Raw genomic sequence first — 12,538 nt, 5'->3', positions numbered from 1 at the left:
AACGATGTCATCCATCAAGGTCATTTTGGAGACTCAGACTTGCCTTTTCAGATTCACACTCTGGGCATCTGAGTATTTTTTACATTTTTGAACTTGAACTTGAACATAAAGACATTTTCATCAATCTACATGAAATTTAGAAGAAAAAAAAAATAATGCAATTGACAAGGTCAAACAGTCTTTTCCCCTAAAGCTATGGAGTGTTTTATCTCAAGATCCCTTAAGCCAAATCTATAAATGGCTTGGCATTGTTCCCTGAGGCTCAAGTCAATGTTGTCAATGCTTGTTGTTTCCAGAGGAGAGTATGACATCAGTGGTGATATTCAGCTGAGATGGGGGGGAGACATACATGACCAAAAGAAGATGAATTACATGACCAAAACAGGAAAGCTGAGTGCTGAGTGAACAGAAATGTCTCTATATAAGAAGAAGGCTAAGACTCCTCCTAGAACTGAGCAAGCACGCAGCAACGGTGAGTAAAACGTCTTTTGAAATTCCCACTGACCAAGGAGATTTATCTTTGTAACTGGTAGCATTCATTGTCATTTCATTGTCCTTTGTATTATTTTTACTTGATTGTGCAAACACCTATAGTATGATTAATATTATACATGCAGAGTCAGCACAATATTGTAGATTCATAATACAATAATTTGGCAAGATTTGTATTGACATTGTATTTACTTTTATGCAATAGTTCAACATACAATACCAACTGCATTACTTGGCCATAAAGAAGGTAATAATCTTTTTTTTTTACATGCAAATATTTGATTGATGTGTTTAACATTTAATGATCACATGTGGAGTGATGTGGAGGGATGGAATGACCCATATTTTGGAATGCATGATGGTGTTCAATGGGCTAGTAAAAACATGTTTTATACATATCCATAGAATTGTATTGTGTCATTCATTTAATAAAATGTGCAGACACAACATCATACCTGTTTATTGGTCTGTATAACAAATAGATTGAGCTAAAGGTATCTATTTATCTGGTGTTTTATTTATGGAAATGTAATGCATCAAAGTGACCCTTCGCTGGTACTTGTTTCAAGACTTATAACTGCCTTTTCTATGTAATTTGCTTTTAAATTAAAGTGTTGTCTATTGTCAAGGGCCATCATGAGTACGGATGCAGAGATGGAGGTCTTTGGCTCAGCAGCCCTATTCCTCCGGAAGCCAGCGAAGGAGAGGATTGAGGCCCAGAACACTCCTTTTGATGCCAAATCAGCTTACTTTGTGGTTGAGCCTAGTGAAATGTATCTCAAAGGGGTGCTTCAAAGCAGGGAAGGTGGCAAAGCCACTGTTAAAACTCTTTGTGGAAAAGTAAGTCGACAATTTAGGTAGTGAGCATATCATGTTCACATTAGGTTCACGTGTTGGTATTGTAAGTTTTTATTTTTATCATTCTTATTTCAGACCATCACTGTGAAGGAGGATGATATCCACCCAATGAACCCTCCAAAGTATGATAAGATTGAGGACATGGCCATGATGACCCACCTCAACGAACCTGCTGTGCTGTATAACCTCAAAGAGCGTTACGCAGCATGGATGATTTATGTGAGTTCCACGCAAGGTTCTTGTGGCCATCAATGAAATAAATGTATGTTGACTGTTGTTCAAAGTCAATCTCTGTGTCTTTCTCAGACCTACTCTGGGCTCTTCTGCGTCACTGTGAACCCCTACAAGTGGCTCCCAGTGTATGACTCTGGGGTTGTATCAGCCTACAGAGGCAAAAAGAGGATTGAGGCTCCTCCTCACATCTTCTCCATCTCTGATAATGCCTATCAGTTCATGCTCACTGGTAAACCATCCCCAATGTTTGATGTAATAATATAATGATAAGTATGACAATTAAAAACACCTAACTTGTATTTACCTTTCTTTATCTAGACCGCGAAAACCAGTCAATTCTGATCACGTAAGTATGAATCAAAAAGTAATTTCAGTTGTTAATGTTTCAGCTGCCTTTTTACATTATATTTACAATAATTCATGTCCTATCCAGTGGAGAATCTGGTGCCGGAAAGACTGTAAACACCAAACGTGTTATCCAGTACTTTGCGACAATCGCAGTGGCTGGAGGACAGAAGAAAGTGGAGCCTGCAGCTGGCAAAATGAAGGTGTGACAAAATAAATAAAAAGTTGTTGAAATGCATGGAGATATTTACATCATCTATCTGGGTAATGTCAATTTGTGTCATCTTTAGGGGTCGCTGGAAGATCAAATCATTGCAGCCAACCCTTTGCTGGAAGCATATGGTAATGCCAAGACTGTGAGGAATGACAACTCATCCCGCTTTGTAAGTCTTTATAAACCAAATGTTGAAGTTTAGAAACTATATGTTGTGGTGGTTATAATATAATTCATATTGTATGCAATATTTAGGGTAAATTCATCAGAATCCATTTTGGAACCACTGGAAAGTTGGCTTCTGCTGATATTGAAACATGTAAGTCTCTGATCAATGAATGAAATGTGCAGTTGCTCAATGACAAATTGATATACTGTATGTAAAGCGGAAATCTGTTCACACAAAACCTTATTTCATAGACCTGCTGGAGAAGTCTAGAGTGACATTCCAGTTGTCAGCTGAAAGGAGCTACCACATCTTCTATCAACTCATGACAGGCCACAAGCCTGAACTTCTTGGTGAGATGGTTGACAGGAAAGGACATCTAGAAAATTGAGTTTAAAAGAGCTTGTATTTACAGTCACTTATTCTTGTCCAGAGGCTCTCCTGATCACCACCAACCCCTTTGACTATCCCATGATCAGTCAGGGTGAAATCACTGTCAAGAGTATTGATGATGTGGAGGAGTTTATTGCCACTGATGTAAGTATAACAACTGTAGTGATAACAATGTAATTAGCCATTTTTCTCTATTCAACTTCAATGTTAGGGTAACAAAAACATTAAACTTTGCTGTGTTTACGGTTAATAAGTCTTTGTCATTTTCCACAGACTGCTATTGATATCTTGGGCTTCAATGCAGAAGAGAAATTGGGCATCTATAAACTAACCGGTGCTGTGATGCATCATGGGAGTATGAAGTTCAAACAGAAGCAGCGTGAGGAGCAGGCTGAGCCTGATGGCACTGAGGGTATGAGTTTAAATTTAAGATCTTTATGCCATAGCCTTTCAGGGCATGACCAATATTGCTATTTATATTGTCAGTTCATTTCCAAAGAGACATGATTTTTTCATGAAGTAAAATATAGCTACAGACATTACCTGTACTATTTAGATACAATACAGATTAATTAACATTAATTAAAGCTACAATAGGTAACAGAATTAAAAATATGAAAAAAGAGAAACAGTGCACCCAATTCTTGGCTGAATTTGCATGCTTTCCTCAAGCTTGGGTTTGATTGAGAGTGGTTTCACAAAATAAGCTGAAGAGGAAAACCTACCTTGCCTTAGCGTACAACATGTTTAAAAGGGTCAAGCTTTATTTTTACTGAAAAACTGTGAACTCTAAATCTGTGCTTTTTCTCCTCATTAGAGGCTGATAAAATCGCCTACCTCATGGGCTTGAACTCTGCAGACATGCTTAAAGCTTTGTGTTACCCCAGAGTCAAGGTTGGAAATGAGATGGTGACCAAGGGACAGACTGTGCCACAGGTAAAGCATAAATACCATCCACATGCTTGTCTAAACATTCAAATGATAACTGCTAAAGATCACTCATTCTACTTTCTACATTCTACTGTATACATATCTGTGTAATCTTTATCATTTAGGTGAACAATTCAACTATGGCCCTTTGTAAGTCTGTCTACGAGAAGATGTTCTTGTGGATGGTTGTTCGTATCAATGAGATGCTGGACACAAAGCAGCCCAGACAGTTCTTCATTGGTGTGCTGGACATCGCTGGATTTGAGATCTTCGATGTTAGTCCGATGTTCAGTTAGTCCGTAGTCAGTAATTGGTTCATCATTGTTAATCTACTCACACACTAACAATAAATACATTTCCTATTTTTTCTCAAATCTAGTACAACAGCTTGGAACAGCTATGCATCAACTTTACCAATGAGAAATTGCAACAGTTTTTCAACCACCATATGTTTGTACTGGAGCAAGAGGAGTACAAGAAAGAAGGGATTGATTGGGAGTTCATTGACTTTGGTATGGACTTGGCTGCCTGCATTGAGCTCATTGAAAAGGTTGGTGAGATTGCTATAAAGTCAACATTACAAGACCATACATGTCTGTTTTTAGGTTTAGTGGTTTACATGATCTATAATTATGCATCTACAGCCAATGGGCATCTTCTCCATCCTTGAAGAGGAGTGCATGTTCCCCAAGGCCTCAGACACTACCTTCAAGAACAAGCTGTATGACCAGCATCTTGGTAAAACCAAGGCTTTTGAGAAACCCAAACCTGGCAAGGGCAAGGCGGAAGCCCACTTTGCTCTTGTGCACTATGCTGGCACTGTGGACTACAACATCACAGGCTGGTTGGACAAAAACAAGGACCCCTTGAATGACTCTGTTGTTCAGCTCTACCAGAAGTCTTCAGTCAAACTGTTGGCTCTGCTGTATGCAACTCATTCATCAGACGATGGTATTCACGCTTAAGTTTTTTCATAGCAATTTGTTCATAATTAATAAATTGTCTCTTGTTTAAGATAATAAATGCATACTAGGCTTAAAAGTGTCATTTGTGCACAGATGCTGCAAAAAGCAAGAAGGCTGGTGGTGGAAAGAAGAAGGGTGGTTCCTTCCAGACTGTGTCTGCTCTGTTCAGGGTAAGGTGGATTTATTTCATAATTTTACTCACGATACAAGCCCTTATCATGAAAATACACAACTTAAAAATGTGCAAAATCAACACATTCTGAATAAATCGTCTTCCTTTTAAAGGAAAACTTGGGCAAGCTGATGACTAATCTAAGGAGCACTCACCCTCACTTTGTGCGTTGCTTGATTCCAAATGAATCTAAGACGCCAGGTGGGCATTTAGAGATCAAGAGAGAATTAAAAGTATACTTACTGTCAAATCCATAAGGTCCCTATACATTGCAATGTTTGTCATGATTTATGTGATGAGTTTTTTATATTATAGGTCTGATGGAGAACTTCTTGGTCATCCACCAGCTGAGGTGTAATGGTGTGCTTGAAGGCATCAGAATCTGTAGGAAGGGCTTCCCCAGCAGAATCCTTTATGGTGACTTCAAGCAGAGGTAATTATTGTACTATAAACTGTTTACTCATCTGGAAAGGAGGATTTATATCAAGATTCAACAAAGATATTTTCCAAACCAAAACACTGTTATGCAACTCATTTCAGATACAAAGTACTGAATGCCAGTGTCATCCCTGAAGGACAGTTCATTGACAACAAGAAGGCTTCAGAGAAGCTCTTAGGGTCAATCAAAATTGACCACACTCAGTACAAATTTGGGCACACAAAGGTGAAGCTCTGCATGCTGTAAATATTGAAGATGAAGGTGACACAAAAGTATTTCAGCTCTGACATTTTCCTAAGATAACTTTTGTTGTTATTTGCCAACAGGTGTTCTTCAAAGCTGGTCTGCTGGGTATCCTGGAGGAGATGAGAGATGAGAAGCTGGCAACTCTGGTGACCATGACTCAGGCTCTCTGCCGAGGTTATCTCATGAGGAAAGAATTTGTCCAAATGATGGAAAGGAGGTACAGTGGTTGATTGTCATTGAGATTAAAAATCTTCTGAAATTAAATAGTTACCAATTTCACAGAGTAAACAGATTTCCCTTTTTTCCCCCCCCAGAGAATCAATTTTTGCCATTCAATACAATATTCGCTCATTCATGAATGTCAAAACGTGGCCATGGATGAAGTTGTACTTTAAGATTAAGCCTCTTCTGAAGAGTGCTGAGACTGAAAAGGAAATGGCCCAGATGAAGGAGACCTTTGAAAAAACAAAGGAGGATCTTGCTAAGGCACTAGCCAAGAAGAAGGAACTTGAAGAGAAGATGGTTTCTCTGCTGCAGGAAAAGAACGATCTGCTGTTACAAGTTCAATCTGTAAGTTAATACTGTAAAAACAATAGTTAATAGAAAACGGATGTGTTAAATAAACATTTTGTGAACTGTGGTCTTTTTCTTAAACTCTGATGTTAAGGCACTCTTAAAGAATATTATGAAAATATTTTATTGATCAATGTTACACTTCAGTTTGACCAAGTTTGCACCAATTTATTCAGACTCTGTGATGTTGTTTAGTAGTGCAGGTGTAATGCAAATGTTTTCTATAGGAAAATGAGAACCTGTCTGACGCTGAGGAGAGGTGTGAAGGGCTCATTAAGAGTAAGATCCAGCTGGAGGCCAAACTCAAAGAGACAACCGAGAGGCTGGAGGATGAGGAGGAGATGAATGCTGAGCTGACAGCCAAGAAGAGGAAGCTGGAGGATGAATGTTCTGAGCTGAAAAAAGACATTGATGATTTAGAGCTCACTTTAGCTAAAGTGGAGAAGGAGAAACATGCCACTGAAAACAAGGTTAATGATATTTTAGTATTTAATTTACTGGTGATCGAAAATAAATATGACAAAAAATAAACGTAATGCAACGTTTTGTATTTGTAGGTAAAAAATTTGACTGAAGAGATGACATCGCAAGATGAGAGCATTGTCAAGTTAACTAAGGAGAAGAAAGCCCTCCAAGAGGCCCATCAGCAAACTCTTGATGATCTCCAGGCAGAGGAAGACAAAGTCAACACTCTGACCAAAGCAAAGACCAAGCTGGAGCAGCAAGTGGATGATGTGAGTTACTCAAATTATGTAAAATGTTTAATTGAAAGCACTTCTGCTCAGGACACTGTAACGCATAATTTATATTCTCAATGCACTAGCTGGAAGGTTCGTTGGAGCAAGAGAAGAAGCTCCGAATGGACCTTGAGAGAGCTAAGAGGAAGCTTGAGGGAGATCTGAAACTTGCTCAGGAATCCTTAATGGATCTGGAGAATGACAAACAACAGTCAGAGGAGAAGATTAAAAAGTAAATAACTAAATAATGATCAGAGTATGGCATTTGTTTATACTGATTTGTATATTAGACACCCCAAAAAATGTTCTCACTGTGTGGCCTGTTTTTTACTACCAAAATAGAAAAGACTTTGAGACAAGTCAACTACTCAGTAAGATTGAGGATGAACAGGTTCTTGGAGCTCAGCTTCAGAAGAAAATCAAGGAACTCCAGGTGATCTAACAATCACACAAATAAAAATTCTACAAATGGCTTTCCCTGAAATAAACGATTTATGTGCATGTACGCAATACATAATCTGTGTTTGTAACTTTTTATTTTAGGCTCGCATTGAGGAGCTCGAAGAGGAAATTGAGGCTGATCGTGCTGCCAGGGCCAAGGTGGAGAAGCAGAGGTCTGATCTCTCCAGGGAACTTGAGGAGATCAGTGAGAGACTTGAAGAAGCTGGAGGTGCAACATCTGTTCAGATTGAGATGAACAAGAAGCGTGAGGCTGAGTTCCAGAAGCTGCGGCGTGATCTTGAAGAGTCCACCCTGCAGCATGAATCAACAGCTGCTGCACTTCGCAAGAAGCAGGCCGACAGTGTGGCCGAACTGGGAGAGCAGATCGACAGCCTTCAGCGTGTGAAGCAGAAGCTGGAGAAGGAGAAGAGTGAATACAAGATGGAGATTGATGACCTCTCCAGCAATATGGAGGCTATTGCTAAATCAAAGGTAATAGCTGGGTTTGGGTAAGTGTTTTTGCATTTAAAAATGTATATGATAAAATGGTGTTAAAACGTTCAATTGGTGACAGGGTAACCTTGAGAAAATGTGCCGCACCCTTGAGGATCAGCTAAGCGAATTGAAGACCAAAAATGAAGAACATGTACGTCAAGTCAATGACTTGAGTGTGCAAAGAGCAAGGCTTTTGACTGAGAATGGTAAGTACAAATTCTACCAAGTTGTCAGGTTTGGTGGGATATAAAATTTGACACATATTTTAGTACATTATTAGCATCAATCCATCATTGAAAACAAATTTCTTATCTATCTGTTTTATCAGGTGAATTTAGCCGTCAACTGGAGGAGAGAGAATCTCTTGTCTCCCAGTTGACCAGGGGTAAACAAGCCTACACTCAGCAGATTGAGGAGCTCAAGAGACAAATTGAAGAGGAGGTTAAGGTACTCAAATCTCTATTTCTATCGAGTATTATGTAATTATTTTTCATCATAATAATTTGTACTGTAAACAGCAACAGCAACAGCAAATATTTGTCCATTTTCATTTAACATTTTTATACGTGTTCTTTCTGACTAAAAGGCAAAGAACGCCCTGGCTCATTCAATTCAATCAGCGCGCCATGACTGTGACCTGCTCAGAGAGCAGTTTGAGGAGGAGCAGGAGGCCAAGGCTGAGCTGCAGCGTGGCATGTCTAAGGCCAACAGTGAGGTGGCTCAGTGGAGATCCAAATACGAGACTGATGCCATCCAGCGCACCGAGGAGCTCGAGGAGGCCAAGTAATTCCAACTACATATTGTTTACCTATGTGTTTATCAAGTAAATGTATCCTTTATTAATACACAACCTTATTTAAAATGTATAGGAAAAAGCTGGCCCAGCGTCTTCAGGATGCAGAGGAATCTATTGAGGCTGTCAATTCTAAGTGTAGCTCTCTGGAGAAGACCAAGCAGAGACTGCAGGGTGAAGTGGAAGACCTCATGATTGATGTAGAGAGAGCTAATGCTCTGGCTGCAGCTCTTGATAAGAAACAGAGAAACTTTGACAAAGTAAGAGTTTGACAAGAGTACAGGATGTAATGTGGAATATTGAAACAAAAATAATGTGTTTACTTATGTCATCATGCTTTCAGGTTATAGCAGAGTGGAAGCAGAAGTTTGATGAGTGTCAGGCAGAACTGGAGGGGTCTCTGAAAGAGGCTCGCTCCCTCAGCACGGAGATGTTCAAGTTGAAAAACTCCTATGAAGAAGCCCTAGACCACCTGGAGACACTTAAGAGAGAAAACAAGAACCTTCAACGTATGAGAAATGGGTTGGGATACAAATGTTATATAAAAATGCGTGTGTATAAATGAAAATTTGATATAAATGTGCTTTTCATTTAAACAGAGGAGATCTCTGACCTCACTGAACAAATTGGTGAAACTGGAAAAACCATCCATGAACTAGAAAAAGGAAAGAAGACTGTGGAGACTGAGAAGGCAGAGTTCCAGACAGCTTTGGAGGAGGCAGAGGTATTCACAAAATTTACCTGTAAAATTAAAGACGTAATTATTCCGTTCATGGAGACTCAGTTAACATATCACTCATCGTTTTCATTGTAAAAAAGGCTACACTGGAGCATGAAGAATCCAAGATTCTTCGTGTCCAGCTGGAGCTCACACAGGTTAAAGGTGAAGTTGACAGGAAGCTGGCGGAGAAGGATGAAGAGATTGAGCAGATCAAGAGGAACAGCCAGAGAGTGATGGACTCCATGCAGAGCACACTAGACTTAGAGATCAGGAGCAGGAATGATGCTCTGAGAGTGAAGAAGAAAATGGAGGGTGACCTCAATGAGATGGAGGTCCAGCTGAGCCATGCCAACCGTCAAGCTGCTGAATCTCAGAAACAATTGAGGAATGTCCAGGGACATCTCAAGGTGAAGTACATCCATTGTAGGCTATATACTCTGAGGAAGGTCCACTGTGGGATAAAAGTCTCTAATGTTGATGATTATGACATCAGGATGCCCAACTGCACCTTGATGAAGCTTTGAGAGGACAGGAAGACATGAAGGAGCAGGTTGCCATGGTCGAGCGCAGGAACATTCTGATGCTGGCTGAGATTGAAGAGCTGAGGGCTGCCCTGGAGCAGACAGAGAGAAGCCGCAAAGTGGCTGAGCAAGAGCTGGTTGATGCTAGTGAGCGTGTGGGACTGCTTCATTCTCAGGTAGTTAAATATATTTTTATACTATAGCAATAGATGGGGTGAGGAATAATGTAGTTTTAATGTGTTATTGCTTGATCTTAATTTAATCAGAATACAAGTCTCATTAACACCAAGAAGAAGCTGGAGGTCGACCTTGCCCAGGTTCAAGGTGAAATAGAAGATATCGTCCAAGAGGCAAGAAATGCAGAGGAGAAGGCCAAGAAAGCCATCACTGATGTAAGTTTACATTTCTGTGTGTATATGATATAAATGTATATAGTGATTTGTTATAGATAATAGTATCCATAGAGTTGGCCTTTTTACATGCACATTAAATATACAAAACAAAATAACATTACAGGCTGCCATGATGGCAGAGGAACTGAAGAAGGAACAGGACACCAGTAGTCATCTGGAGAGGATGAAGAAGAACCTGGAGGTCACAGTCAAGGACCTGCAGCACCGCCTGGATGAGGCTGAGAATCTGGCCATGAAGGGTGGAAAGAAGCAACTCCAGAAACTGGAGGCTAGGGTATGTACATTCAGTAGGCATGATAAGTATCTCAAATTATATTGTCGATGCTGAAATACCACACTGTAGATCGATTTTATTGGCTACGATTTGAATTTCAATATTTAAGGTCCGTGAACTGGAGTCTGAAGTTGAATCTGAGCAGAGACGTGGAGCTGATGCTGTTAAAGGCGTCCGTAAATATGAGAGGAGAGTGAAGGAGCTAAGCTATCAGGTAAAGTTAAACAAAAACTATTGAGAATGAAAAACAGGAGGATAAGAATGTTTTTCCGAGGACCATGGGCAAGGATATGTAATATATATCTCCTGTAAACTGTACAGACCGAAGAGGACAAAAAGAATGTGACCAGATTGCAGGATCTGGTGGACAAGCTGCAGCTGAAAGTAAAAGCATACAAGAGGCAGTCTGAGGAAGCTGTGAGTTATCTCCATAAATTAGACTTTGTAGTGATAAATGTTTACATTGTCTTGTCCAAAATGTTTTGTCACCTCATACACTCATGTAATTGACAGTACTACAGATCGAAAGTCATCTTAAATTATAGGATATACCTCTTACATACTATTTGTTTTATGTCTCCAATAGGAGGAGCAAGCCAACACTCACCTGTCCAGGTACAGGAAGGTGCAGCATGAGCTGGAGGAAGCTCAGGAGCGTGCTGACATCGCTGAGTCCCAAGTCAACAAGATGAGAGCCAAGAGCCGTGAAATTGGAAAGGTAAAGGAAAAATGCTATTTATTTCCAAAGACACCGTGAATGTGTTACAGTATTTTTGTGAAAAATATCAAGATAAAAACTTCTCACAAAATCTTTTATATTTAACTGATCACTTTGAAGATGGTAGAATAGATACAGTGTATCAATTAAACAATCTAGAATTCTATTTCAGAATCCAAAGAAAAGACGAGAAAAGTTTTGATCTCTGACAACAAGTTTTGTTTTTCTTTTTAATTCACTTATAGGGGAAAGAGGCTGAGGAATGAACAATGAAGATTCGAGGAACAGTACCCAGAGATCATAAAATATGATTTTTGGTTAATATTCTTGCATATTAAACTATAAATAAATCTTGAAGCTATAAATACCTATTCTCCTTTTATTGTACCAAAACGAAAGTCATCAATATTTAAAACATGTATTTGCAAACTTATACTTTCCTGAATAGCTCTCCATTCCCTAACTCCTCTCTTTCTCTGGTGTCCCGCCCCCCTCACACACAGTCTTAAACACACACCCATAACCAATACTTGGTGTATGGCAGTATTATCAGGACTTGTATCTAGTCCTTTATGAAAGTTTCAGTTAATTAGAGAAGGTAATATGTCACATTGACATTTTATACAGCATATACTCTATATTTCAAGTTGATATTTTTAGCATTCTTAGCCCTGCTAGCGTATGGGGCACAATAGCATGCATAAAATAAATAAACACACAATATCAGTCGAGATTGAAAGTAATTTGATTCGAGCATTTGTTGATTACCATAAACATGGAAATAGGTCTGACTTTGGTTGAGTGGATGTAGGCTAAGAATACTCCGCCTCTACCATTAGCGAGCAACATACATAAAATATGAGGCAGGGAGCAAATAGAGTATAAACTTAAAGGACAGTAACGTACAGACAAAACGGGCGAGATGGGGATGGTGGAGAGTGGCAGCAGCACAATAATACAACAACCGGTAGTGAGTACGCATATCTAATGGGCTTGAAGCAGGATAACACATAACATAACATTCAGTCAACACGGGTGTTGTTGATTAGCGGGATGACGCGCACTGCGAAATCTGCAAATCCATGGATGATTTTCCATAGACAGGTACAGTATTTAAAAGCAAATGTGTATGTTAAGTAGGCTGATTCTTGGCTATAGGATAGCAAACAAATGTAATGCATTTTAAGGATGTATGTGTATGAATGCAAGTTTCCAGTGCATTGCCAAAGAGAAGCAGAAGAGTAGAAGAAGAGCGCCAGAGTATAGGGCAAGACACTTTTATATCAAAGGTTGTTTCACATAAAGGCTCAAAGCTCAAGTGTCAAATAGCTCGGCTCTGGGAGCATTGGCTGACACAGGCAGCTATATATGTAATTCACCCAAAATAAGAACGTACTG

General features: G+C 39.5%; 1 protein-coding gene across 1 annotated transcript; it reads left to right on the top strand.

The window, feature by feature from the left end:
* Positions 1 to 456: 456 nt before the first annotated feature.
* On the top strand, positions 457 to 11,507 carry myhb (myosin, heavy chain b). The gene is made up of 41 exons (XM_084704871.1): positions 457 to 472; positions 698 to 739; positions 1,122 to 1,332; positions 1,426 to 1,569; positions 1,657 to 1,813; positions 1,903 to 1,930; positions 2,018 to 2,132; positions 2,220 to 2,312; positions 2,399 to 2,462; positions 2,564 to 2,662; positions 2,743 to 2,846; positions 2,976 to 3,114; positions 3,520 to 3,638; positions 3,758 to 3,907; positions 4,012 to 4,182; positions 4,277 to 4,583; positions 4,691 to 4,767; positions 4,883 to 4,970; positions 5,085 to 5,202; positions 5,310 to 5,433; positions 5,535 to 5,671; positions 5,769 to 6,024; positions 6,255 to 6,497; positions 6,585 to 6,761; positions 6,851 to 6,996; positions 7,107 to 7,197; positions 7,308 to 7,697; positions 7,780 to 7,906; positions 8,029 to 8,147; positions 8,287 to 8,483; positions 8,570 to 8,753; positions 8,837 to 9,002; positions 9,093 to 9,217; positions 9,313 to 9,621; positions 9,708 to 9,911; positions 10,002 to 10,127; positions 10,252 to 10,422; positions 10,532 to 10,636; positions 10,744 to 10,839; positions 11,009 to 11,140; positions 11,386 to 11,507. The coding sequence occupies exons 3-41, from the start codon at positions 1,129 to 1,131 to the stop codon at positions 11,404 to 11,406; spliced, it is 5,823 nt and encodes a 1,940-aa protein (XP_084560997.1). The 5' UTR covers positions 457 to 472; positions 698 to 739; positions 1,122 to 1,128; the 3' UTR covers positions 11,407 to 11,507.
* Positions 11,508 to 12,538: the final 1,031 nt, after the last annotated feature.

This window comes from Hypomesus nipponensis, chromosome 9 (genome assembly GCF_054491055.1).
Source record: "Hypomesus nipponensis isolate SF chromosome 9, ASM5449105v1, whole genome shotgun sequence".
NCBI lineage: Eukaryota > Metazoa > Chordata > Actinopteri > Osmeriformes > Osmeridae > Hypomesus > Hypomesus nipponensis.
Note: the sequence above shows the minus strand (reverse complement) of the source record. Positions and strands in the feature narration are given on the sequence as shown.

Bases quoted from the DNA above. Each gene is read 5' to 3' on its own strand.
- myhb (XM_084704871.1), top strand. From the start codon at position 1,129: ATGAGTACGGATGCAGAGATGGAGGTCTTTGGCTCAGCAGCCCTATTC. The intron at 2,313-2,398 runs GTAAGTCTTTAT...TGCAATATTTAG, and splicing joins ATGACAACTCATCCCGCTTT to GGTAAATTCATCAGAATCCA. The intron at 6,498-6,584 runs GTTAATGATATT...TTGTATTTGTAG, and splicing joins AACATGCCACTGAAAACAAG to GTAAAAAATTTGACTGAAGA.